The sequence below is a fragment of the Lepisosteus platostomus genome, chromosome 8 (genome assembly GCF_059453375.1).
Source record: "Lepisosteus platostomus isolate fLepPlt1 chromosome 8, fLepPlt1.hap1, whole genome shotgun sequence".
In the NCBI taxonomy this organism is placed as follows: Eukaryota; Metazoa; Chordata; class Actinopteri; order Semionotiformes; family Lepisosteidae; genus Lepisosteus; species Lepisosteus platostomus.
This window is the reverse complement of record NC_142618.1, coordinates 25,803,291-25,827,664: the sequence shown is the minus strand read 5'-3', so window position 1 is coordinate 25,827,664 and position 24,374 is coordinate 25,803,291. Positions and strand designations below refer to the sequence as shown.

General features: G+C 36.8%; 2 protein-coding genes across 4 annotated transcripts in view; one reads left to right on the top strand and one right to left on the bottom strand.

The window, feature by feature from the left end:
• The window catches only part of vill (villin-like), a 39,386-nt gene extending 19,257 nt beyond the window's left edge, over positions 1-20,129 (top strand). Inside the window, exons 1-20 of one of the 2 annotated variants that reach the window (XM_088642986.1) lie at positions 415-486; positions 2,407-2,490; positions 3,942-4,016; positions 5,816-6,009; positions 6,441-6,549; positions 7,601-7,711; positions 8,621-8,826; positions 9,403-9,481; positions 10,412-10,510; positions 11,103-11,256; positions 11,707-11,807; positions 12,343-12,480; positions 12,940-13,098; positions 13,601-13,780; positions 14,556-14,701; positions 15,329-15,473; positions 16,401-16,589; positions 17,345-17,413; positions 17,797-18,024; positions 19,197-20,129. In XM_088642986.1, coding sequence (XP_088499112.1) covers positions 2,419-2,490; positions 3,942-4,016; positions 5,816-6,009; positions 6,441-6,549; positions 7,601-7,711; positions 8,621-8,826; positions 9,403-9,481; positions 10,412-10,510; positions 11,103-11,256; positions 11,707-11,807; positions 12,343-12,480; positions 12,940-13,098; positions 13,601-13,780; positions 14,556-14,701; positions 15,329-15,473; positions 16,401-16,589; positions 17,345-17,413; positions 17,797-18,024; positions 19,197-19,310 — 2,568 coding nt within the window. In that variant the 5' untranslated portion in view covers positions 415-486; positions 2,407-2,418 and the 3' untranslated portion in view covers positions 19,311-20,129. Of the gene's footprint in view, positions 1-414; positions 487-2,406; positions 2,491-3,941; positions 4,017-5,815; positions 6,010-6,440; positions 6,550-7,600; positions 7,712-8,620; positions 8,827-9,402; positions 9,482-10,411; positions 10,511-11,102; positions 11,257-11,706; positions 11,808-12,342; positions 12,481-12,939; positions 13,099-13,600; positions 13,781-14,555; positions 14,702-15,328; positions 15,474-16,400; positions 16,590-17,344; positions 17,414-17,796; positions 18,025-19,196 lie in introns of those variants that run through there. The other variant, XM_088642985.1, reaches the window with a different exon arrangement.
• A 1,309-nt stretch (positions 20,130-21,438) lies between these two features.
• plcd1a (phospholipase C, delta 1a) overlaps positions 21,439-24,374 on the bottom strand; it is a 47,319-nt gene continuing 44,383 nt past the window's right edge. For both annotated transcript variants that reach the window (XM_088642988.1, XM_088642987.1), the window contains exon 15: positions 21,439-24,037. In XM_088642988.1, coding sequence (XP_088499114.1) covers positions 23,946-24,037 — 92 coding nt within the window. In that variant the 3' untranslated portion in view covers positions 21,439-23,945. The remainder of the gene's footprint in view (positions 24,038-24,374) is intronic.

The window sequence follows — 24,374 nt, the reverse complement described above, 5'->3', positions numbered from 1 at the left end:
CTTGCCAGGTTCCCAAGTTTTGATGGAGAGAGGAGAAAATGTTTAATTGTTTTAATTTGTCAATGATTCCTCTGTGGTTGGATGATTGACAGGTGATCTGCATCTAGCTCTCATTCCAGATAAGTCTCTCTTGGGATAGCAGACAAAGAGGGATTGATGTTATTCCCCGGAGAGACCTATCTAATGATGCCATGTTTCGCTTGAAAGTTAGAACATGCTGCTTAATAGTGAGGCCTACCGGAGATGCATTCCTAAAGACATTACATCCATCTTATTATATCTAATAATCCCCTTTTATGAATCTATGAATTGGCTTCATTACTCTGTTCGCCTCCCCACTGATAGCTGGTGTGTGGTGAGAGTACTGGTGCACTATGGCTGCCATCGCATGATCCTGGTGGGGCTGCACATTGGTGGTGGTGGAAGGGAGTCCCCATTACCTGTAAAGCGCTTTGAGTGGAGTGTCCAGAAAAGCACTAGATAAGCGTAAGGAATTATTAATTCATATTATTAGCTTAAGGGAATGTCTTAAAATAACTTATTTTCCTGACACGAGGGGATAGGATTCAAGTATAAGTATAAGCATATACTGTGTAGGACCGACTACATTTATAAGTTCTCCTTTTTGGTGCTTTAGCGTACCATACCTGAAGAAGGCTTCACAGCCGAAACATTGGGTTTTCTCTCTTCTCTTTTCAGCATGGAATAAACCTATTACTGGTTTCTTATTTAACTGTTTATCTCAGGGCATTATTATAGAGAGAGTATGAATGTATCTTATAAACTCCAACCCTTAAATTGTCAAGAATAATGAAGGAACTAATTGATGTAAATTGTTTTAACATATTTTTCTAGCTTAACATCCCCTAAACCATTCTCCCTTCACTCTGCCCTATCTATGCAAAAAAAAGAAACTGCATTCATCCTGTAAGCCTTACTCTGATGCAAATAAGAACAGATTTACAAAACACAGTTACTGAGTTTGAGCTTTGCTGTTAACAATGGTCATTATACACTTATAAACTATTTAATGTAATTATTTTTAAAGCTTTTGAACAACAAATAGACTTTGGTTGTCATACAGAACTTGGAATTAGTTTTCTTTTTTCTTTTGATCCCAGACAAGTAAGCAAAGACAGATACACATTTGACATAGTAGGTAAAGTGGCTGTGTTTCCTTTGAATACTGAACTGATACTTTCCTAAGTGTTGAAATAAGACTAATTATTATTTTTTTATTCTTATTGATTAACCCACTCAACTGGGATTAGACCAAATCTGCAAGTTCCAGGAGAAATGTCCAGTAACAGTGAAAGAACTACACCTATCTGAGAAAATATTCTAATTTCAAATGCATTTAACAGCTTCCTCCAGCTTTCTGATTCAGTCATTTACAATTTCAAACTAATAACAGTTTAAGAAATGTTTATCTTTATATTGCATAGTACAAAAGTTTGTATTTGTCAACATTAAAAAATACAAAGCATCTTCCATGTGCCTCTGATTATTAATGAGATTGTGATGAATAAATCTTGATTATGCTTTCTGCTTACCTATTAGAGGCATTTCACACTGGGAAAAATATATATTAAAAGTCTAAAATAAACAAGATAAAGCACATAGTTATCTAACAAGTTAACTATGTGTTATTTTGTGTAGGTCCGGAGGGAATCTGTTTATCACATGTCAGTTTAATTTTCCCTGGATATGCTCTTGCTTCAGTTCCAGAAGAGAACAATTGCTTTCAAGTTCAGATTTCCTCTAAAGTGAACAGATTTGAAGAGATGTTGTCCAGGGCATCTCTATCCACCAGGATTACATATTTGAATTTTGCATTCAAATTGTAGAAGTTTTCTTCATGTGTATTGGAACAGAATTTTATAAAGCCCTTAAAATTCCAGTATCAGGATATTATAGTATTACTGTTGTGACAGTTCTCCTGTTAGTAAACTTGCCTTATGTTGTTGAGCAGGAGACCTTTGAATGAGATTAATCCCTGATTATAGCAGAACATTTAACGCTTCTTCTTCCTGTGTTGATTTGAAATGAGATTATACTGTTGTTGGTGCTGCTGTAAAAACAGGAAATGCAAAGGTCTCGGAATGTGGTTGACATTGTGTTGTGCATTGAGGTTACCGCTAACAACAGAATTTGGCAATTTATGGCTCCTCAAACTATTTGCACTACTGAAGTCCAAATAACAGTGTTCCCTTATACCAACATCAGCAAACATTTTATGGTTCATCCAATTTTTTTGTTAAAATATTTAATATTTAAGACTTAAAGTATCAATTCAATTATAAATATAATATTAAAAAACTAGACTTTTCTCGAGAGTCTACTACCTATAGTTTTCTCAATAGTCATACTTATATTACTTAATGGTTCATACTCTTTTTTTTTCAGACTCCTGCCAAAATGTCTGAAGAAACACCTGAAGCTTTTAAAGGCATCCGACAGAAACCAGGTCTGCAAATATGGACTATAAATGTAAGAACTCCTGTTCTGGTGCTCTAGATTCAGTTTCAGTCTGAGGTTTGGAATCAAAAGTGTTATATCGGAAATCTTGTCTTTAACACATATAGGATTGCATGAAATATCATTATGAAAACCTCTGACAAAATACAGCCAGGTTCAATATACAGTATATATTATCACTAGAAAGCCAGGAGCTGCACTTATACCTAAAATCTCTTTAGCAGTCTGCATATGTTTAAAACATAGCTTACAAATTAAAACTTAAACTGAAGTATCAGTTGGAAATTCAAAAAGAAACATAAATATACATAGTAAAAACTAAATGTCTGCAGCAAACTTAACGGTATAGTTTGCACTGAAGGTATTTGCTTCTGGTTGTTTTCAGATCAAGCATTCTTAGATCAAATTCTCATATGTTCTGCAAAACAGTTCCACCTGTAATTTCAAGAAGAACATACAGGTCACCACGTACTTGACCACAAATTATTTGCCCTCTTACTGATCCAGGCTTTGTTGGGTTGCAGCCTAGGTCATGTCAATTGTTGTAACTAAGCACTCCACAAGTGGCAGTGCACAACACATATTTCCATTCAAACAGTGCAGGGGCTCCCAATGGTTCAATGAGTATAGACTATAGACACCCGAGTATAGTATAGACATGCAAAGAAGGTTCCACAGCCGAAACATTGTGTTTACTTTCTTCTCTTTTCAGCATGGAATAAACCTTTAATTATTCCTTTGTAGTCTACGCATGCTGACGCAGCTACCTAATTGAGTATAGACTATGTCCCATGCACAGGTTGAGGTATATGATCCAGGCATCACTGGTTACATTAGTCAACTGTGAGCCGGATTCAACAAGTAGTGGTGCGCACATGGCTAAGATCCACTGAGAATACTGTGTAATTAAAACCACAACTTTCAGCAACACATCGACGTGGTTCATGCAGGTTCATGGTGGTGCTAGTGGGTGACGAGCTTTTTATCCACTCAACATCATCTAGCGAGGGACTGTGTTGACTGTGATGTGTTATGAGATGAATGGCTCAAAGGCAAATTAGTTGCAGAGAGGTAGCCTACAGTTCCTTAATTTTGTAGCTGAGGGCTGAGATGTGAAAAACACACAGCTGTCTGTTCCAAAAAGAGTTTGGTTTAACAAAATAACTGGCAAATTTAAAATATATATTTGTCAGTTTGCTCCCATTTTGTCCAGATTTTAGATATAATCAAATACAGTATAACTACCAGTGCTACCATACCTGATGACCAGAGATACCTTTTAATATGTGTGTTATGACAGAATCATAGATTCCACAGCTTTGTGAATAATGGCTATAACAGAAAACCAGAATGAAGCCTCCTGAAAGAAAAACTTCATTGTTATACATCAGAATGAGATATTTCCTTTATAAAAAAATCTTTAAAGCCTTTTTTTAAACATCCTGCCTTAATTTCTTCTGCAGAAAATGGAAATGGTTCCAGTCCTTGAACAAGCCTATGGAAACTTCTTTGAAGGTGACTGCTACATTGTGCTTCATGTAAGTAAAGCAAAAACAAATTGATTTTTTTCAAGAGCTTTCTTATTGAGGGCCTCTGGAAATGCTATACTCCTTAAATATTTTTGATACTGCTGTTCTGCACCATTTTGTTGCTTTTTTGTAAAGCCTGAAAAAATTATCAAAAGCATATACTGTATATGAAAGTACTGTACTATATTTTATTACTATCTATGTTGTCTGTTATTTTTAATCCATGTGTATACATGTAAAAATGTCAGTTTTTCTTAAAACAAATACCATCATAAGAGGTTCTCTAATTAAATTAAACACAAAGAGGTTATAATACAGTTATAGTGTAATGAAGTTAAATTAATGTATGATGTTAAACAAGTTTAATACTTTAACTTTCTATTTTATATTTGCACTTCTTTGATTACCTACCCACTTTAGACTAAATGCAATAAACTTTGAGAAGACTTTGAGAGCTATTTTACTGGAAGAACTAATTAGTAAAGCAAATAATATTCTAAACAGATAACTTGGTATTATCAAGTCATAATGTTTTTATACCTATAAAGGTAAATATTTAATTCAAGTTAGGGGCCAGCAGCCATATCACCCTGCAACTTACAATTGGCAACCCACTGAAGCTAAACAGGTGTGAGCCTGATCAGTACCTGGATGGGAGACCTCCTGGGAAAAACTAAGGTTGCTGCTGGAAGAGGTGGCACTCACCCTGCAGTCCATGTGGGTCCTAATGCCCCAGTATAGTGACGGGGACACTATACTGTAAACAACCGCCGTCTTTCGGATGAGACGTAAAACCGAGGTCCTGACTCTCTGGGGTCATTAAAAATTCCAGGGCATCTAATGTACAAGGCGGAGCGACACGCCAGTTGGAGTATTCTTGGTTGCATTTAATGGCAACGTCAGCTCAAAGATTTGGTTCAAACCACCAAATGGAGATGGGTGTGCCGACAAGCGGACCCTGCTGATGCAGGATTAATGCTAGGATGAGAGAGAGAGAGATTTAATTCAAGTTAGGATAGTATTCTGCATGTACCATACAGATAAATTATCTGTGTAGATTAAACATTTAGTTTATAGTCTGTCCCTATAAATTTGTTAGTAATGATAATTTACTTGATACCTTTATCCAAGGCATATTTTATAATATAAACACAGTTTACTAAATAGCCGTAACTAAGTTACACACAGAGTCATACAGTAAAGTTCACATTACAACACATCCCGTTGAAGTAATATAGTAGTATAAAATAAAGTACAGAATGAGTAATACAGAAGATTAATTATGCCTATGGTGCTGATAGCAAACACATGAGTTTGGCATTCACCATTGTAAGATGTTTTTCCAATTAAATTGAACCATGAATCAACTAGAAAATGACAATCTCACATAATGTCCATCGTTAATTAGTATACCATGCAATTGATGTAGGATACTTGTGCTCTAACTTGTGCCCTTTTACCTCAGAATTACACAGGCTTTATATTCCTGCATCTGCAGTTCCCAGTATGATAGTATTGCGCTATACAGAGACACAACTGCGACATTTGGTTAAAAGAAATCAAAATCTAATTTAAAATAAGTGTGTTTTGGAATCACTCAGTACATCTGAATTTATAAACAGCTTCCTCTGTATCTGGAGCAAAAAAAAATAGTGCTTATGGATAGGTGGTTATAAACACCTCTGGCTATGTTGTGACATCTTGTAGACTGTCACCCATTATTAATTAAGAGGTAGTGTATTCATATTCTCAGTATTATTAAATGGTCACCTTTACTGAAGACCAGCTGTAATTGTCTGCGTGTCCAGGGAAATCAGGACTCACGTCAGCCTATGGATGTGCATTATTGGATTGGGAAAGAGTCTTCTCAAGATGAGCAGGGAGCAGCTGCTATCTACGTGACACAGCTGGATGATTACTTAGGAGGAAGCCCGATTCAGCACAGAGAGGTGCAGGGAAATGAGTCCCCCAAATTCCGGAGCTACTTCAAGAATGGGATTGTGTAAGTGCTCTCTCTTGACAGAATTTACAGGACAAGCTCTTTGGTTTTATTGGCTCAGCAGAAGTTTTAATAAAAGTAAAAATCAAGGAAAAACGACAGAAAGAGACAGTTGTGCTTGTTTCAAGTGAGAAATAACCATTATTCCTTTAATGCTGATTAGTATAATGTTTTTCTATGAATTCAAGAAAGTCTGTAATGCTTAACAGAAATATCCATCTATTGTAACTATTGTACAAGAGGACAAATTTTGTACTGTTACAGTAAATGGATATACTTAGGAGATATACAGAAAGCACAAAAAGCTGTTTATGGAATCTGATTAAAGAAATATGTAAGGAGCTTTTTTGATGTTTGTACCATTTTGTGAAAAAATAAAATAAAATGCACTCTCACAGCTCTGAATTTGTTTCTTCTTGTTTTTTGTTGAACAGTTACAAGAAGGGTGGAGTAGCTTCTGGTTTCCAACACATAGAGCCCAACGTGTACAACATCCTGCGCCTCCTTCATGTCAAAGGGAGGAAGCATGTCTCAGCCACAGAGGTAAGCTATGAGCATACATAAGAGCGCTTCAATCCCTTTATAATGTTTCTGTCAGTTGTGTCTAGATGGGAATTTCTTGTTTTTTCTTAAAATGGGATCTTACTGTTTGTATACAACTGGACATCATTCTCCTTCCTTGTTTACATAGTATCCCCCATCAATAGGTATATAAAATATATAGGTACTGTATATATATTTTTTGCTTGACAGACATTCTGATCAGGGTGTATCCTGCCTAACACCCGTTGCTTGCTGGGTTTGGCTCTGGTGTCACTCATCACCCTGTATTGGATAAAGTGATTAGAAAATGAATGGATGAAGAGCTAATCCAGTTTATGTGTATAATAATAATAATAATAATTGCTTACACTTATATAGCGCTTTTCTGGACACTCCACTCAAAGCGCTTTACAGGTAATGGGGACTCCCCTCCACCACCACCAATGTGCAGCATCCACCTGGATGATGCGACGGCAGCCATAGTGCGCCAGAACGCTCACCACACATCAGCTATCAGTGGGGAGGAGAGCAGAGTAATGTAGCCAATTCATAGAAGGGGATTATTAGGAGGCCATGATTGGTAAGGGCCAATTGGAAATTTGGCCAGGACACCGGGGTTACACCCCTACTCTTTTCGAGAAGCGCCCTGGGATTTTTAATGACCACAGAGAGTCAGGACCTCGGTTTTACGTCTCATCCGAAGGACGGCGCCTGTTTACAGTATAGTGTCCCCATCACTATACTGGGGCATTAGGACCCACATGGACCTATATAGTATAGTTTCCTGATAAGATTGGAAACCATTCTTCTTATTTTGTATTTGCCCTCATCTAGGGCAACGTACAATATATAATGTATTATTACTGGATATGTTACTAAATGCACTGATTGCTGAGCACACAATTCTTATGTAAAGGATATAAATACTACAATAACATTTTACATTTTTTCCGTGATGTGTAGTTTAAAGTATTTTCTGAGTGAAAGTCCTTTGTTTTTTTGTAAAAAGAAATGGCAGTGCCCATATGATAATGATGGTGGTATTTTCTAGGTGGAAGTTTCCTGGAACAGTTTCAACGTTGGAGATATTTTCTTGCTGGACATGGGGAAAGTGATTGTGCAGTGGAATGGCCCTGAGAGCAACAGGAGAGAGAAATTAAAGGTTGGAGAGTGTTAAAAATGAAAAAGTGCCAGAGCATCCTGTTAAGAGGGTAACTTAAGTTTACATTAGAGGTGTCAAACTCAATTCCTAGAAGGCCTAATGTTTTCTGATTTTTGTTCCAACTTGAGCTGTAAAATGAACAATTAATCTAATTATTTCCTTACTTAGACTATAAACAGGATGTTTCCTAAGGTTTTTGTTAAGTTGGTAACTCATAACATTCACCTAAAAGTGTGATAACCTTTGAGGTTTACAGTTTAACACTTTGCAGCCAGATTAGAAATATTAAAGTCATGCATTTAAATAAATAATTAGACCCTCTATGTAACTGAAAGCTCAGTTTGGAGATGTGGTACAGGTTGGGCTGTAGAAAAGATACTGGCCCTCCAGGAACTGAGTTTGGCACTTCTGGTCTACATCATTTCCAGGAACAGGTAACTTGCCAAAGGCAGAAATGTAAATCGGAATGATCTGAAGATAGTGTTGGCTTTGTTAAAGCTGTACTCAGACAACTTCTGCCTTTATTCTACTGCTTGCACAAGACATCAAGCAATCACAATTTGTCTGACCACATTGGTTAACTTTGTTTATGTTAAATTAAATTGTGAATCTGAGTCATTTTAACTACTAGTATCAATTAAATTTTATCTGCCTAACATTCAAACAGTTAACAATTATATATTGTCATTGTCACTTTTATTGCTTTGGAAATTACAGTACACCACATTTTATTCAACTTAGCAATCTAACTAGGGAACTTCCTGTGGTTCACAAGTTAATTCCTAAAACTGGAGACAATTAGCAACCCTGCCTTAATAAAGAAAGCCTGTCCATGGGCATACACATGGGAAGGTGAAATAGTTTAGTGAACAGGTCAGACTGATAATGGATGTGTCACTCTGGGTTCAGGCGATGCTGCTGGCCCAAGATATCCGGGATCGCGAGCGAGGTGGCAGAGCTCAGATTGGCCTTGTGGAAGGCAGTGATGAGGCTGATTACCCAGAGCTCATGAAGGTCATGAAGGCTGTTTTGGGAGAGAGGAAAGGCAAGCTGAAGGAGGCTATTCCTGATGACCAGCCTGACCTGAACCAGACGGCCAACGTTAGACTCTATCAGTATGTATGGACATGAACAATTATACAGTATGCACATCATCATTATATTTCTGTTGTGCTTCTGAATACTTTCTGAAAAGAAATGCTGTGTTTATATCATATGGATATGCAAAATGTTCAATTCCAAGCTCCTGTTCTCAGAAATGCTGTGTTTATGTCATATGCATATATACAGCTGTTGTGTGTAGTATGTGTGTGTCTGTTAAATGTATGGTCCTTCTCAGATTGAAATGAGTTATTTATTTTACTTATACAAAACATGGCTTACAGTGAACTAGAAAAATGGGTTGGATAAGTGTACACACCCCTTAGTAATACCAGTTGTAAATTAGCTCTGGTGTAACTAATTGCCTTTTAAATCAATGAACCACTGGTTTTCAATTTTTCTTTCATATTATCTTTTTAACTTACTACTTTTTGTTTTTTGTTGTAAATATGTGGAGCAGGTTGTGTACATAACACAGATAAATTGCTACTTCAAAGTGTCCTGACTGCAAGCTTTAAACCTACAAAATCTGAAAACTGTGTAAGGGTCTGAATACCTATGCAATCCACTGTATGTGTTACTGTGTTCAGTGTTTCAGAATCTGGTGGTAACCTGGTTGTGCAGGAGATCGCAACTCAACCCTTGACTCAGGACCTGCTCAAGTCCTCGGTAAATGAGCTTCTCTTTTTCACTCAGAAATAAAGACCCAAGCTCTGAATCTTAATCCTGAAGGTTCACTTTAACACATGCTGTGTAGAAATGTGATGCCTTCAACTACACTTAAAATTAATTTATAATCATTTATAGTTGAAATGTTCCTTAATACATCAAGAAGGTTACTTAAATGCTTATTGCTCACTGAGTTTTTAATTCAAATTTCCAATTACTTATAAGTGTGTTTTTATAAACATGTGCACATTCGAAAATGATCAATTTTGAATCAGACTCAATGCTCTAACCCATGTTCTAACACAGCAGGTATAAAGACAGCATGCATGTCTTTTCAATCTGTCAAGCCATCTGTTACATTCATGTTCCTTGTTTTCAGCAATTATATATTTGCACAAATTGTGATAGGATGGAGGGAGATCTGCTGAAAATCCAGTCAATCTATTATTGTCGTGCTTGCAGTGACACAGACTTCCTTTGTTAAACAGTTAAACTTTAAACTTTATAGTTAAAGGCATGCATCAGATCAATCCTGTACATAACACTACCTGTCTGTTTTCACATTGTGAGCCCCACAGCACAAGCAGCAGAGCTGAGTCACTTAGAAAATTCACAGTCAAATGACAAGCCTTTAGGCTCACTGGTGTGCAGCAAGACAGGAATCATGAGACCTCTAAGAAAGTTACCCTGACCCAGGTCCCCGGCCAAATGTGCATTACTGCCTGTGGAATCCCAGTGAGCCATACTTAAACAGCTTGTTATGTTACAAAACGGCAAGTGACCAAATAGCACAATACCTGACGGGGAACAGATGGTTAAAAGAATTCACTGTAATCCTTTTCTCTTAAATGTTAAACTCCAAGCTCCTGTTCTCAGAAATGCGATTTGAATTTGCCGTGAAAAAACAATGCGAGCTCCTCTCTTTTTCAGGAATGTTACATTGTGGACCAGGGTGGCGCCACAGTCTTCGTGTGGAAAGGCAAGGATGCCTCCAGGGAGGAGCGCCACTCTGCTGTGGGGAGAGCAGTGGTGAGTCTGTGGGAGCGAAAGCACGAGACCCCTGGGAAAGCCAGAGCCTGAATGCCTTGCAGGATAGCATGGGAAGCCCCAGTGATGCATCAAACCCTGCTGATGGGTCACATATCCCGAAAAAAACAGCCTTGGGTCAGGAAGACCCATAGAACAATAATAAAATTATGTAGTTTTTCAGGTCTGTATCCCAAATTTAAGGGCACACTTTACAAACTCTGGCTAACATTAAATACGCACAGAGCAATTTAAACTAATAATACATTTAAAAGCTTTGATTTCAAGAAAGCTGTGTATTTTTAGTGGCAATTTAAGTAGAATGCTTCAGCACATGTATGCTGTGTCCCCATTTTGGGATAGTTCAGCTCTGTACAGAGAAAGAAATCCAAACATCTTCCAGTTCTAGATGCGCAATAAATGTTACGTGTGCAAAACAAAACAAACCAGGTGGTGAAAAGTAACTCCTGAAGCACTGGTTTCCAGCACCTGAAATAAAATGATTATAATCATGCATAATAAGATGCAGAAGAGAGTTTCTGTTAAGTATTTCCAGAGATAGTGCAGTTGTATACAAATGCCAACGTTGTTTCAGGGTTTCATCAAAGCCAAAAACTACCCCTCTACCACCAATGTGGAAGTGATGACCGACGGAGCAGAGTCAGCAATGTTTAAACACCTCTTCAAATCCTGGAGAGTCAAGGGACAGACACAGGGCCTGGGCAAGACTTATTCTGTGGGCAGGATTGGTAACTATGATTCAATATCTCCTTAATTTTCAGTACAGATCCTTCCATTACTCATGCTTGTCTTCAGTGTATAAAAGGAAGGAAAAGGCAAGAAATCAGCCAATATTCAGTAGTAAAGAACAGTAAATTGTAAACTCATATTCAGCGTCATATACAGTATAATAAAACAGTTTGAACCAAGTATTCTTGAGAATATTTTAAAAGTTGTAAAATGTAAGAACAGACACTAAGAAATAAAGGTGACATCAGTGATTATGTGTTACATGTATCTTACCCTTTCTAACATATTGCTTCAGATATTCTAATTTTGTTTCACATAATCATCAATTAATGTTTTACAATAAGTGAAGAGACTAGGTAAAGATCACAAGGTGCAAATTGACATTTGGAATACCATATATGGGGAGAACACAATACCATGTTTTAATGGCTCTGTCCTTTTCTACCCAGCCAAGGTAGATCAGACGAAGTTCAATGTGATGGAGCTTCACGCCAGACCAGAACTTGCAGCTGAGCAGAGGATGGTGGATGATGCCTCTGGAACAGTGCAGGTGTGTGTCCATACAGTGAGCACTTGCCAATGTTATTATGTTAAACCTAAAGATCAGTATGGTTTTGTAGGTGCTTTTTTGAAGCCCGAAGAGGAAGAGAGCATTTAGTGAGAAAACACTGTTTTTGTCTCACTAAAAACAGTATATAAAGAGCAAATTTGAATTTCCTATCAATTGGATAATGTTAATGTTCAGTAAAATACAATATACATTTTATTTTGGGGTATTTCTTTGAATACATCTGATCAAATTAGAAGAAAAACATACATTATTGTGTTCAACCCAGTGGTTTCGTGAGACCCTACGTATTAGAACACAGTCACTTTAAGTACTTTTCTGAGTATAAAAGTCAGTATTTGGTTACATATATATTTTTAAAGGACTGTGGCCTTAGTCCTTATTATTATTGCTATTAGCAAAAAGGCAAACAAAATCAGAAAAAAATGCCACTCTTGTGTGAAGGGTTTTAAACCATTTCAACTTGGAGCTCGTCGTAGTGTTGCAGTACATGTAACTGACTGATCTTGTCGACTAGGTGTGGAGGATTGAAAATCTTGAACTCCAAGAGCTCCACCCCAGCTCCTATGGCCAGTTCTATGGAGGAGATTGTTACCTGGTGCTCTACACTTACATGAAGTCCAAAAAACCTCATTATATTCTCTACATGTGGCTGGTAAGGGCAATCTGGCTAATAAAGTATAGAAGTACATTTGTCTTATGTTTTCTGTGCTTGAACTTAAAAGTACTCTTAAGGTGAAGTTTACAGTATGTGTTACTTTATTCCAGTCTTTATACATGTTGAATCATACAGTATTATGTTATTAACATGTTTTGTATGATTAACCCTTGGTATTCTTCAGGTATATTCTGACAAACTAATTGTATTTGACTGTGAAGACATTTCTTGTAGGATAACGCAAAGATGCTAAAGTAGGGAGGCAACAATCTGTACAACATTCTGTATACCTCTTATAAGCTTCTATAGACGGATTCTCAGAAACCTTTTCAAGGTCACTTTTTGTTTCCTGAAAGAGATGGCATGTGTCATTGTTTTACTAATTTTTAGGGAATGCCACAGCATATAGGAATAGACCATGAAAGCTGAGCACTTTCTTGAACTGTGTTGCTTCAGGGGAGCCATGCAACTCAGGATGAGATCACAGCGTGTGCTTACCAGGCAGTCAATATGGATAATAAGTACAATGGTGCTGCAGTGCAGGTCAGGGTGACTATGGGGAAGGAGCCTCGGCACTTTCTGGCCATTTTCAAAGGGAAGCTCGTTATTTATGAGGTAAATTTTTTCTCGTTTTCCCATTTAACCCCAAATCACTTCTTCTGTTCACTGTTTTTTTGGGGGGGTTAGCAGGATGCAGCTTCAGTGCTTCAGTGTTGGGGAAGATTCCTTTTAGAAACTAATTCATTACAGTTACAAGTTACTTGTGTAGGGGATTATTTTTTTAAATCCTTTACTCTTACATACAGTATGTCTCTCTTATTAATGGTGGGTGATGCATTGTCATTATTGTCGTACATACAACAGTGATATGAAACAATAACAAACATATTGAGGCTACATCTTCAGAGAAGCTCCATTGCATTCTGAGGCAATTCTCTGTATCCAAAGTTAAGCTAACCGAGACCATACTTGGGAGCATTACTGAATGCAAAAGCAGACATAAATGCCATTCTCTTGCTATCAAATCTAGGTAAAAGACCTCGTAATTAATTAACTGATTTGTTGCCAAGATTCTGGAGTCAGGTTGTTTACTCATAGCTGTGTTATCACTGTTTAGGGTGGGACAAGCCGTGCTGGCGTAGTGAAACCTGAACCAGGTGCCAGGCTCTTCCAGGTCAGAGGCACTAATGAATTCAACACAAAAGCCACTGAGGTTCCAGCCCGGGCATCCTCCCTCAACACAAACGACGTCTTCCTTCTGAAAACCGACCGGGTCTGTTATGTGTGGTCTGGCAAGGTAGGTCTCCCATGTTTAACCCTCCACTGCAGCCTGTCAGCAGTAACACAGAAAATTTCTACACATCACATGTCATTTTAAAGAGCCTTATCTCTTTATTTTATACCATGATCTGAAAGTAATACACTGGAATAAATAGTGAGACTATCTTCCAGAATATTAAGTAACCACGAGTTATATGAGCAGAATAGCATGCCCTTTTTATAACCTTTCTAGGTCCTTCGATTTTTAGGAGTTTTGTCACTTTATTTATAATTTGTACATTATCATTTCGTAACCGCTTTAATAGTTATTCTAATCTTCCCTATACAACTAAAACAAGACTAATATCATCGATTTTATTGTAAAATGATGCAGAATTATGTGGTTTCGTGATGTTTTTTCTTCCCAACTATGTATGGAAGGCAGTCTTAACTGTTCTTTTCCTTTCTGAATGAAAGGCGAGAAAGAAGCTGATTGGACCCAATCAGATTAGCCTTATCTGGAGGGGATGGGAGGTTATGTACATATCCATTATTTCTGGATATAAACATGACAAATTTCCCATTTTTTCCCATTGCTGTTTTTTTTCTTGAAGGTTTTGTAATGTCTGTGTGTCATCAGTGCATTCTGAAATGCTTGTAAATGTAAGAATGAATTGTGGGGAGGGAAACTAGCGTTTGATCATGAGCTGGCTAATTGTGTAGAAATACAGTCAATTACACATAGGAATCAGAAGGTGTTGTATGCATTACATTCACTGTATTAACCCATTTTGTGTGTCATTACATCACAGGGGTGCAGTGGGGATGAGAGAGAAATGGGCAAGTCTGTGGCCGATGTCATCTCCAGGCAAGACAAGCAGACAGTCCTGGAGGGCCAGGAACCTGCAGAGTTCTGGGTGGCTCTGGGAGGGAAAGCTCCTTACACCAGCGACAAGAGGTGAACTCTCGCAACCTATAGTGAAACATTCTTTTTCAATGTGAAAAGATAAAATACCAGTGACAGTCAATTTTGTACCAGACAGTTTTAGATTTCCATAGAAGATCAGGGACAATTACTTGAATATGAGACTTTATTCAAACATCGGATGCTCAAAGGAAGGAATTCTCAACCCAGTTGTGAACCAAGACAGTCTCAGTCTGTTTCATACAAGAAGCAGAGACACTAGATAGAGACACTGCATAAAAGACACCTGCTGTAGCTGCAGGGAGAACTGGCAGAACCCACACAGAAACCTGTGATTTACTATATGATATGCTGTATCGTCCATTATTTGCCAGATAAATCCCTTGCAGTCCCCAGTGTCTCTAAGTGCACTACTTCTTTTACATCAGGCCTTCAGCATTCTACTGTGCAGCTGCTGTAAGCCTGTGTTTTGTTCAGTATCCTGCACAAATTAGATATAAATCAAATACAAGTTTCAGCCTTGTCCTGCACAGTTCTCAGAGGAGAAAACATAGTAACATAGTGTAACCTGTAATGCTGTGTTGGGACAGCGTAGCCCAAATGATCTCCCCAGCTGCTGAAAGCGGTCTGAAACCCTTTACCCTGGTCTGCAAATCTCAGGTTCCAGCAGGAGAAGCCGCCACACAAGCCCCGGCTGTTTGAGTGTTCCAACCAGACGGGCCGCTTCGTGATGACTGAAGTGGACGACTTTGCCCAGGATGACTTGGATGAGGATGATGTCATGCTGCTTGATACCTGGGAGGAGGTGAGCTCTGTTGCTTTCTCCTTGTGGTTTTAGAAAGCCCTAAAACTGTGTCTGTAACTTTTGCAGGCTTATATTTAACACACACTCTGATTATACACTTCTGATGCATGTATTCATACATTTATAATAAGGGAAATGACAATATGCTTCTAAAAGTACATGTTTTCATTACTATGTTAAATATGCATAAATACATAATTGATGTTTAGTATATTTTCAGAAAAATGAAGTGTACCGAATGTGGATCTTGGTGTCATTTTGATCTATTGATCATTCGTAATTGGTGGTGATACACATGGTTGACTTGATCAGCTCATTGGTGATAGTATTGCTATCTTGTTTTCTGATGAGAAACAAGAAAGAAATCCATGTATATTTAGTTATACAGTTTATTTATGCACATGTCCAGGCTCTTCAAGGCAAATGAGACAACATCCCGTGCAACAGCAAGTGACTTGTTTGTATTTAAACTGTTTTTTAAATGTAATACATGTATCATAAACATGCAGCTTGCACTTACGTACGGCTGAGGCCACATACACACTATCAGCCTGTCAAATGTAAATAAGTATAATTAATTAACCAAGTCATGTCGGTTCATAAAAATGTCTTTGGACCAGGTACAATAATATTTAGCCATTTTTGTGAAAAGAATAATGTGAATTCCTTGTAGTTCTAAGTAATCAGTTTATTTGGGTGTGTAGTATACAAAGAGGCACATGAGACTTTGTTCATCATACTTTATAGAACAATTGTGTGTCTCTCTTTTGAACAATACTACTTTGCACTTATATTTGTTGAACACTAACAGAATGTCAGTTATTAGGATTAGTTTAACCAACGTCTAGCACTAGTTGCGTCTATGAACAATACTTCTTCAAAACTAAAACAAAACTAAATCATATGTATCTTTTTTTCCATCACCAGGTCTTCCTATGGATTGGCCAGCAGGCCAATGAGTGTGAGAAGAAGGAGTCTTACATTAGTGCTGTTGAGTACCTGAAGACTCACCCAGCAGGAAGAGACCCTGGGACCCCTGTCATCATGGTGAAGCAGGGCTATGAGCCACCCACTTTCACTGGCTGGTTCAATGCCTGGGACCCTCACAAGTGGAGTGTAAGGGATTCCGTGAAAGAGAATACATCTTCTTCTCAGTTGAACTGTATTACACTCATTTTGTTTTATTTTTCCTTAGTTTCTTCTTATTCCTTAATTTTTTTGGAAGCTCTGCTCAGGTAGCTCATATGCAAACTGCACATGCAATACCTCATGTAGCAAATACAGCAAATTGATATACATTGAATACAGCAAGTATAGTACATAATTGTGGACACTCTTTCCATCATACATCTGCACCTTCTAGTTTGACTTTAATAATAATCACAACAATAATAATAATAATTCCTTACACTTATTTTATAGCGCTTTTCTGCACACTTCACTCAAAGTGCTTTACAGGTAATGGGGACTCCGCTCCACCACCACCAATGTGCAGCATCTACTTGTATGATGTGACGGTTGCCGTAGTGCACCATTATGCTCACCACACACCAGCCATCAGTAAGGGGGAGAACAGAGTGATGAAGTCAGTTAGCAGATGATTTACAATGAAAAATCTTTGAATGCTTCTGTAGAAGCACAAGCTGGAAGATGAAGTTGGCTTTCTTGAACTTTTTCAAGCGTTCTGAACTGTGTTCAGAATCATAATGAATTGGAATTAGGGTGAATAATCTGAAATCTGGTGTTCAGATCCATTATGAATTATGAGCTAATAAATTTGAGACTAAATTTGAGACTGTTCTTGATGTTTGGTTGTGGATGCTGTGTTGTGAGAAGAATAGTTAAAATATAAAAACATGTTTTGTCTTCAGGGTGGCAGATCCTATGAGGAAATGAAAAAGAAACTGGGAGATGTTTCAGCGATTTCACAAATTACTGTTGTAAGTGATGTGTTCTCTAGTTTGCATATGAACATTTTTCTCCAGATTAACAAATTAACGAAGATCAATTTGATATTTTATCCTCCTGTTTTCTTATGATTAAATCTTATTATTTAACTTACTTTTGTAACCTTATAACCTTGTGTAACCTCTTGTGTGACCTGATAAAAAGCTCAGAAACGTGATTTGCAGTTCCAGTTCAAAACCTTTGGTGTGTATTATTCCCCATAACTGAAAATGACAAAAAAAGATTTGTTCACAGCTCTTACTCAACCAATCTAGTAAGAGAATCACAACTGCTGCATTTTTTGTGGTAATCGAAACCCTTTTAGCGAAGACATTTGAGGCTATTTAAGACATTCCAGCCAATTGTCTTTCTGCAGGATTTCAACAACACAGACCTGAACAGGTGGAGCAGTGGTGCCACCTACAGTGCACCTGGGGGACCTGCAGGCCCCTCTCCTGTGTACAAATCCCAAAGCAGTATACAGTCCAAACCCCAGGCCAGTCTAGCAGTCTCCAAGGGCAACACGTCAGGCCTTGCTGCTGAACTACTGATCAACAAAACAGTGGATGAGCTCCCTGAGGGTGTGGACCCAGCAAGAAAAGAGGTTATTACAATACCCTTCCCTCCAGACAAACATTAATAACATATGGCAGAGAAGTCTTAAAGTATTTTACCAGCAAAATGTAAATGCACAATATATGCAGTATCTTATCATTGCAATATACTGTAAGATGTATCATCACAGGTTTTAAAATATTTTCATATCTCTCTAGCACCTTCTCTCACACTCCTCTCTTTAAAATAGTTTTTTATGGCCACAGTTCCTTTATATTTATTTATTATGGTCTTGCATTAATCTGTCAACTTTTTGCTTCGTTTTTAAATCATGATTTTTCTCTAGGTGTTGTACTCATCATGACTTTAATACTAAAAAGGTGAAATAGGTTACTGTACATTTAGTAATAATAATTAAAGAAAATTAATTCATTCATTGACTCTCATTCATTGACCTTGTGGCTGAGGATGATGAGACTGGAGGTGACTGATCAGACCAATCTTCACAGGCTCTGGTAGATTTGCAGTTTTGCAATTTTGTAGCTGTTGGAAAATAAAGTTTAACTGTCCAGAGCTGGCCCTTGAGTTTTGTTAATGAAATATTTCTGGTTGCTCAGAACATACAGTAGATGGCAGTACAACATTGGAGTTGGATAGTCTTAAACTTTTATTAGGGGTGTTGCCCTGCAATAGTTTTCCAGCTGTTCTACACTTTGCATGCATCTAATTTTCTTTGAACCATTTTTCCTAAACTGTTTCAGCAAACTATTTTTGTGTAGCAGAAATTTGGAGCTCATTTGATAATGCGTACACAGGTTTTTCATGTTTTTAACAGAAATTATTCTTGTTTATTAACATGACATGGGGCCATAGATATATAAAGAATGAACAAAAGCAGTATATAATAGAATACAGATCTGTGACACTTGAAAATAATTCATGTTTCTTAACTAAAAGATAGGATTTCAAACCTTTTTACCACAGAACAAAAATTGCTCCTCATATTCTGAATCTAGTCATAAAAGTTAGAAAACTAGCTGAGGGTATTTGGGAGGTCAATGAACTGAAACAAACTAAATTGAAATCACAATTGCAGTTTTTTTTTTTCAAGAATTGACTGTGTTTTTATGAATGGTTATCTTCTTTGGCATTTTGGGTTTTTTTATAGAAAAAATGTGTTTCCATAAGTTTAATAATAAACAATTTTTCTGTTTTGAACAGGAGTATCTGTCGGATGCTGATTTTGAGGCCATGATCGGGGCAACGCGCTCGGATTTCTACCGTATGCCTGCTTGGCGCCAAAAGCACCTAAAGAAGGAAGCAGGGCTTTTCTGAGACCAAGCAAGCGGTGTACTTTAAAGACATGAGATAATGAAATATCAGCCTACTGTGTGTAATGTAGACTATGTCATTATCTAACCCAGAAGTCAAAGGGTTGGGTATCTAACCCAGAAGTCATTCAAGTGTTCAAATGGGCATATCCAATACTTCTTCATGCGTTGAGAAGAACATAGTGCTTTATAAATGATAATAAGAGTAACATTATCCATGTCCTTCTTTAATAAATTTGCTACAAAATGTACTGACATATATAAATATAGAAATTGATCCTTTCAGGTCCTGAATAACAGGATTGGATGTTATCCCTTGCATGATCAATTCCTCCATCCATTCCAGTGAATGAGAATGCAGAATGCATTGCCACACCATTGCACATTCATTACCGAATTGATTTAGGAATATTGAAGTGTTTTCTAATTTTACTTTTTATTTGAAATGAAAATTTTAAAAGGTAACTGCAAAACCTGAAAAATGCTTCCTAGCCATCATATTAAGTCAGGGCTACTTAGCTCTGGTTCAAGAGGGCTTTAGTCCTGAATGTATTTTCACAATATAAATCTCATAACTTTCGCAACAACGTCTGGACGACTGTCCTCAAAGGCCCAGAATTATGTGCTTGTCTTAAGCATTCCTTTTAACCACAGTGTTCCATGATCCTTTTCACAGTGCTGTCAACACTGCACTGTTAAACCCACAGCTGTATTACCTGCTGCCCCTTGCCTGGAAAGCAACACAGCAGAAGAATGAAATCTAGAGATGATTCTCAAGAGGGGCAATTGCTCTTCCAATGCAATAAACTTTGTTTACAAATCATGTTTCCCCTCTGCTTTCGAACTTGTTATGACATTCAAGATTTATATGTGTCATTTTCTTGTATTTTTCTTTTACTTCACATGCATCTTTTGGCCAGAAAGAGTAACAACAAATTATTATTATTAATAATTATCATCATTATTTTTAAACCAATGCGTAGAATCATATCACTGATCATCTCTGCGCCATTGCAGAGAATTACAAAGTTGAACTGCCCACCCAACACCTGGATAAAGACATGCTTTCTACAGTGCTTACTAACCACTAATAGTTATGGACTTGTTGCTATTAAGGAATGGTATATGATTTTAGTACATGGATTGTAGATTGTAGATTGCTTGGATTCACAGACAAAAATATTTATATTAGAATGAAAGACAGGGGAAACCAAAGAAAATATGCATGGCAGATACAGGTAGTGGACAAAAAAAATGGAAACGCCTAAGTAAATGAGGGACTCCAAGTACATAGAAAGCATGGGCTTCCACACAGGGGTAATTAAGCAACTAACATCCCTGCATGTTCAGGGTCATGTGTAAAAATGTAGGATAAACCTGGTTGACTATAATTATGGCTAGAATGGGTACAAAAAGAGAACTTAGTACGTTTAAAAGAGGGATGATTTGTGAGGCATGGAAGACCTTCACAGTCCAAGACAGCTCACCTTACTAATATTTCATAAGCATTGGTGTTGAAGTTGATGTCATCATAGAGCTCAGCAATGGGCAGGAGATTGTGCTCCAACATACTGTAGCGATACACCTATATTACTTCAAAGTGCAAGGCAATTCATTACCTCATTACAGAATTACAGAGAGTCAGGTGGAGAGCATTAAGGCACAAGAACAAGATGACAGAAAGGTGTTACAGGAGAAGCAGTGGCTAACTAAAATGGCTTTCTCAGTTAATCAGAGAAACCTACAGTACAGTATATTGATATTCTCTTTTGAACAACCAAGAATGACTGATTATTCAGGGAACTCCAATCACAATTTGATGTGTATTTTGAAAAATATAAAAAAGTCCAAAACAAATGTATACACATTCAGGAAAGCAGGCCATGAATGAATGAAACAGTGCTCAAAGAAACAGAATGGAACAGGATGGAATTTGGAATCGGTAAAGAGCATAACAGTTTTAAGACATTTAGTGTGAAGCAGAGATTCTATTAAAACAATAAAGATTTTAACAATAAAACAATATTGTTAGTTCTGTTCTTCCAGCCTGTTAGTGTAGGACATGCCCCGCTTGTCTGGACAGAATCCAGAGCAGCAGTAGTTTTCTTGTAACATAGTGACCACAATTGTACACAGTATTATAAATGAGGTTTTATTTGTACAATTTTTTAACCAACATCACTTGATTTAGATTAGCTTAAAAAAAACTTACTATCATAAAAAAGCTGTTGGTCTATAATTACTTGGGTTTATTTTTTTTCACTGTTTTAAAGGACAAGCACCACATTTGCCACTTCCAAGGGTAATATCCATATTTGGAAGAGTTGCTGTTTTCGTAACTAGAATACAATCAGAACCTGGATAACTGTTTAACTTAAATACAAATACTTGAGTGAAATATTATTTTATTAGTGCAGCCAATTCTATTTCATTTTCTAGAACTTTTGCACAATTATTCTGGATACATTTAATTTCTACCTTTACTGTTCTTTGCTGTTATAATACTGAATGAATTTATTTTTCCCCTATTCTGCTCCTTTAAGACATTTCTTTATATTTACTCTGTTCATAATGAGGGAGTCAATTAATTATGGATCATTGTAAGTCCCTGGCAATATCTTAAGAATTTTCTTCCCTAATTCTCTTCTCTTCATTGCTTCATTGTTAAAAGATATGCTGTACAATGGTTGTGATACAGTACTGTACATTGGGCTGACCCCACATTAAAAAATACACAATAAAATGAGTAAAACAGCAAGGAACAGTCCTTTCCACCCAAATTCAACCCCCGAGTTCACACAAAATTAAATACCACTATTTAAAATATTTCCATTTATTCTCATCTTTTACAAAAGGTGGTACATCACATGAATAAAGTATTGCCTAGTTTATCAACCTGAGAGGTACCTGTAGATGCTTAACCATCTCTGAACATAAAATGTACTGTTTGTTTTTTCTTTATTGCTTAGAGCAAATTAAGTAGTGTTTATAAGTGAAGTGTTTATACAGGACAGAATGTAGATTGTACAAAGAAAAGGATAATAAGTGGAACATAAATACTAATTTCAGTTAAGTGTAATTCTTTGCATAATGTGTATCCCTGTCTGTGCTCAAGCATATTAAGTTACCAGATTTAATGTATATTCAAAGCATGACTGTTACGTAAAGGCTTTCAGCAATTCTGCCTCAAAACACAGAAAATGCCATATCATTCAAATAGCTGTGGCTTCTCAGCATAACTTACAGCAGGGAACTTATAAATCAAACATGGCTGCGTCAATTCAGTGTTCATTTTTTCTACTAAAAATAAGCAAAACTAGAAAAAAAACTAACAAAAATAGGAAACTGCAGAGATCTGTACCCTTGGTCCTGGAGAGCAAGAGCATTGTTTGTTTCATCATCCCAGATGAGCCCTGAATAATTTCATTGATTAAATGAGATATCACAAGCCTGTGGTCAGTGACTAAAGCCATGTAGTGTATAAAGCATACAGCCTTCTCTAGCACCACTTCTGCATGTCAGCATTCCATGTCAGATCTTGATAACTTGCATTTTTGTAAAGACAAACATCATCATCATCAAAATCATATTATAGAACAAATCATTTTGATACTCCCTCTCATGAAAGAAAATAAACGAATGAAATTTCAATATGAACAACATTTTAAAAGTAGAGGCTCACAATAACTAGTATAAACTGGTATAGACCCCTTCTATATTTAACACTAATTTGATTGTTAAAAATTGTAGGTGTAGCCATTAAGTAAAATATAACTGCAAAACTTCAATATCTGCATTCTGAATAAATGTAATATAAAAAATGGCAAACTACCAGTTACTGTCAACCATGATTTCTTTGAAGCACAAACTAGCCAACTTATTGCTTTTCTTACTAGTAGCCAGAGCAACTTTCTTTTCGCAGGTCCTAAGTTGCTTAATTTTACCTAGTATGCCATTTGGGCAACTCACTGATGTTCCTGTTATAAATGAGATCTGAAAACATTATGAAAAGTTTTCAAGCCCCCTGTGCTACTTTTACAGTTCAAAACCAAATTAAAAATTAAATATCTTGTGTAAAAAATTTAAACAATTAACATATTTTAACTGACTATTAAATGGAGACATAAGAAAATGCCAAAAAATGATTCTGATCAAGATAAAACCTTAAAATCTTAAAGGAGGTTTTCAGAAAAGGGGTCATGTTTGAGAAACACAATATATAGTACAGAATGCGGGGTTTGTTAAATCCAGAACAAGAAAAACACCAGAAAAAAACTCGTGCTCGTTCACAACCCCAGTCTCACATGCAACATTTCGCAATTCCTCTAAACCCTTTGAAACCAATTATTTTTATCTGTTATGCAAACCATTCAAACATTAAAAAGGATAAAACATAAAAAGGATATGTTAAAATGTCTTATTATGTGATTATAAAACAAGAAGTTAAAAAAATAATATTGACATATACATACACAACTCTTTTCTTTTTTTGGTATCCAGATATCAAAATAATCCAGAAAAAAAATGACAACTGACATGATATCAAAACAGTAAAATAACTGAAGGTCTTTTTCATGTAAAATAGGGACTCTAGCACTTCAGCATTTTGGGCTTTGAGTTGCTTTGCTTGAGGCTGTCTCTATTGAGAATCCATGACCATGATGTGAACAAAGAGTGAGGTAGAAGAGATAAGGTTCCCATTCTTTTTCAGCAGAGGAACATGTCGATACCCTGAGGAGAGAGAAAGATTACTGAGATCTTTCTGATTCAACACACTGTAATACATACACTGCTTGTAACATTGGTAATACTTCTTTTTAAACAAACCAAGAAAAGTGGATGGACTTCCTGAAGTCTGCAGTTTTGGTGAATTTGAAGTATTTCCCCGTTCAGACAGCAGTGTAATATATTCTTTGCAGATTTTCAACTTTTGGGATTTTTCTAATACATTTAAATACATACATTTATAGGAAGTCTGGACGTTTACTGAATGTTGGGTGATGTTTTATATAAGAAATAATGACACAGTGTGTGATTTATCTGTCACATGAGGTTAGGTTTATCTACT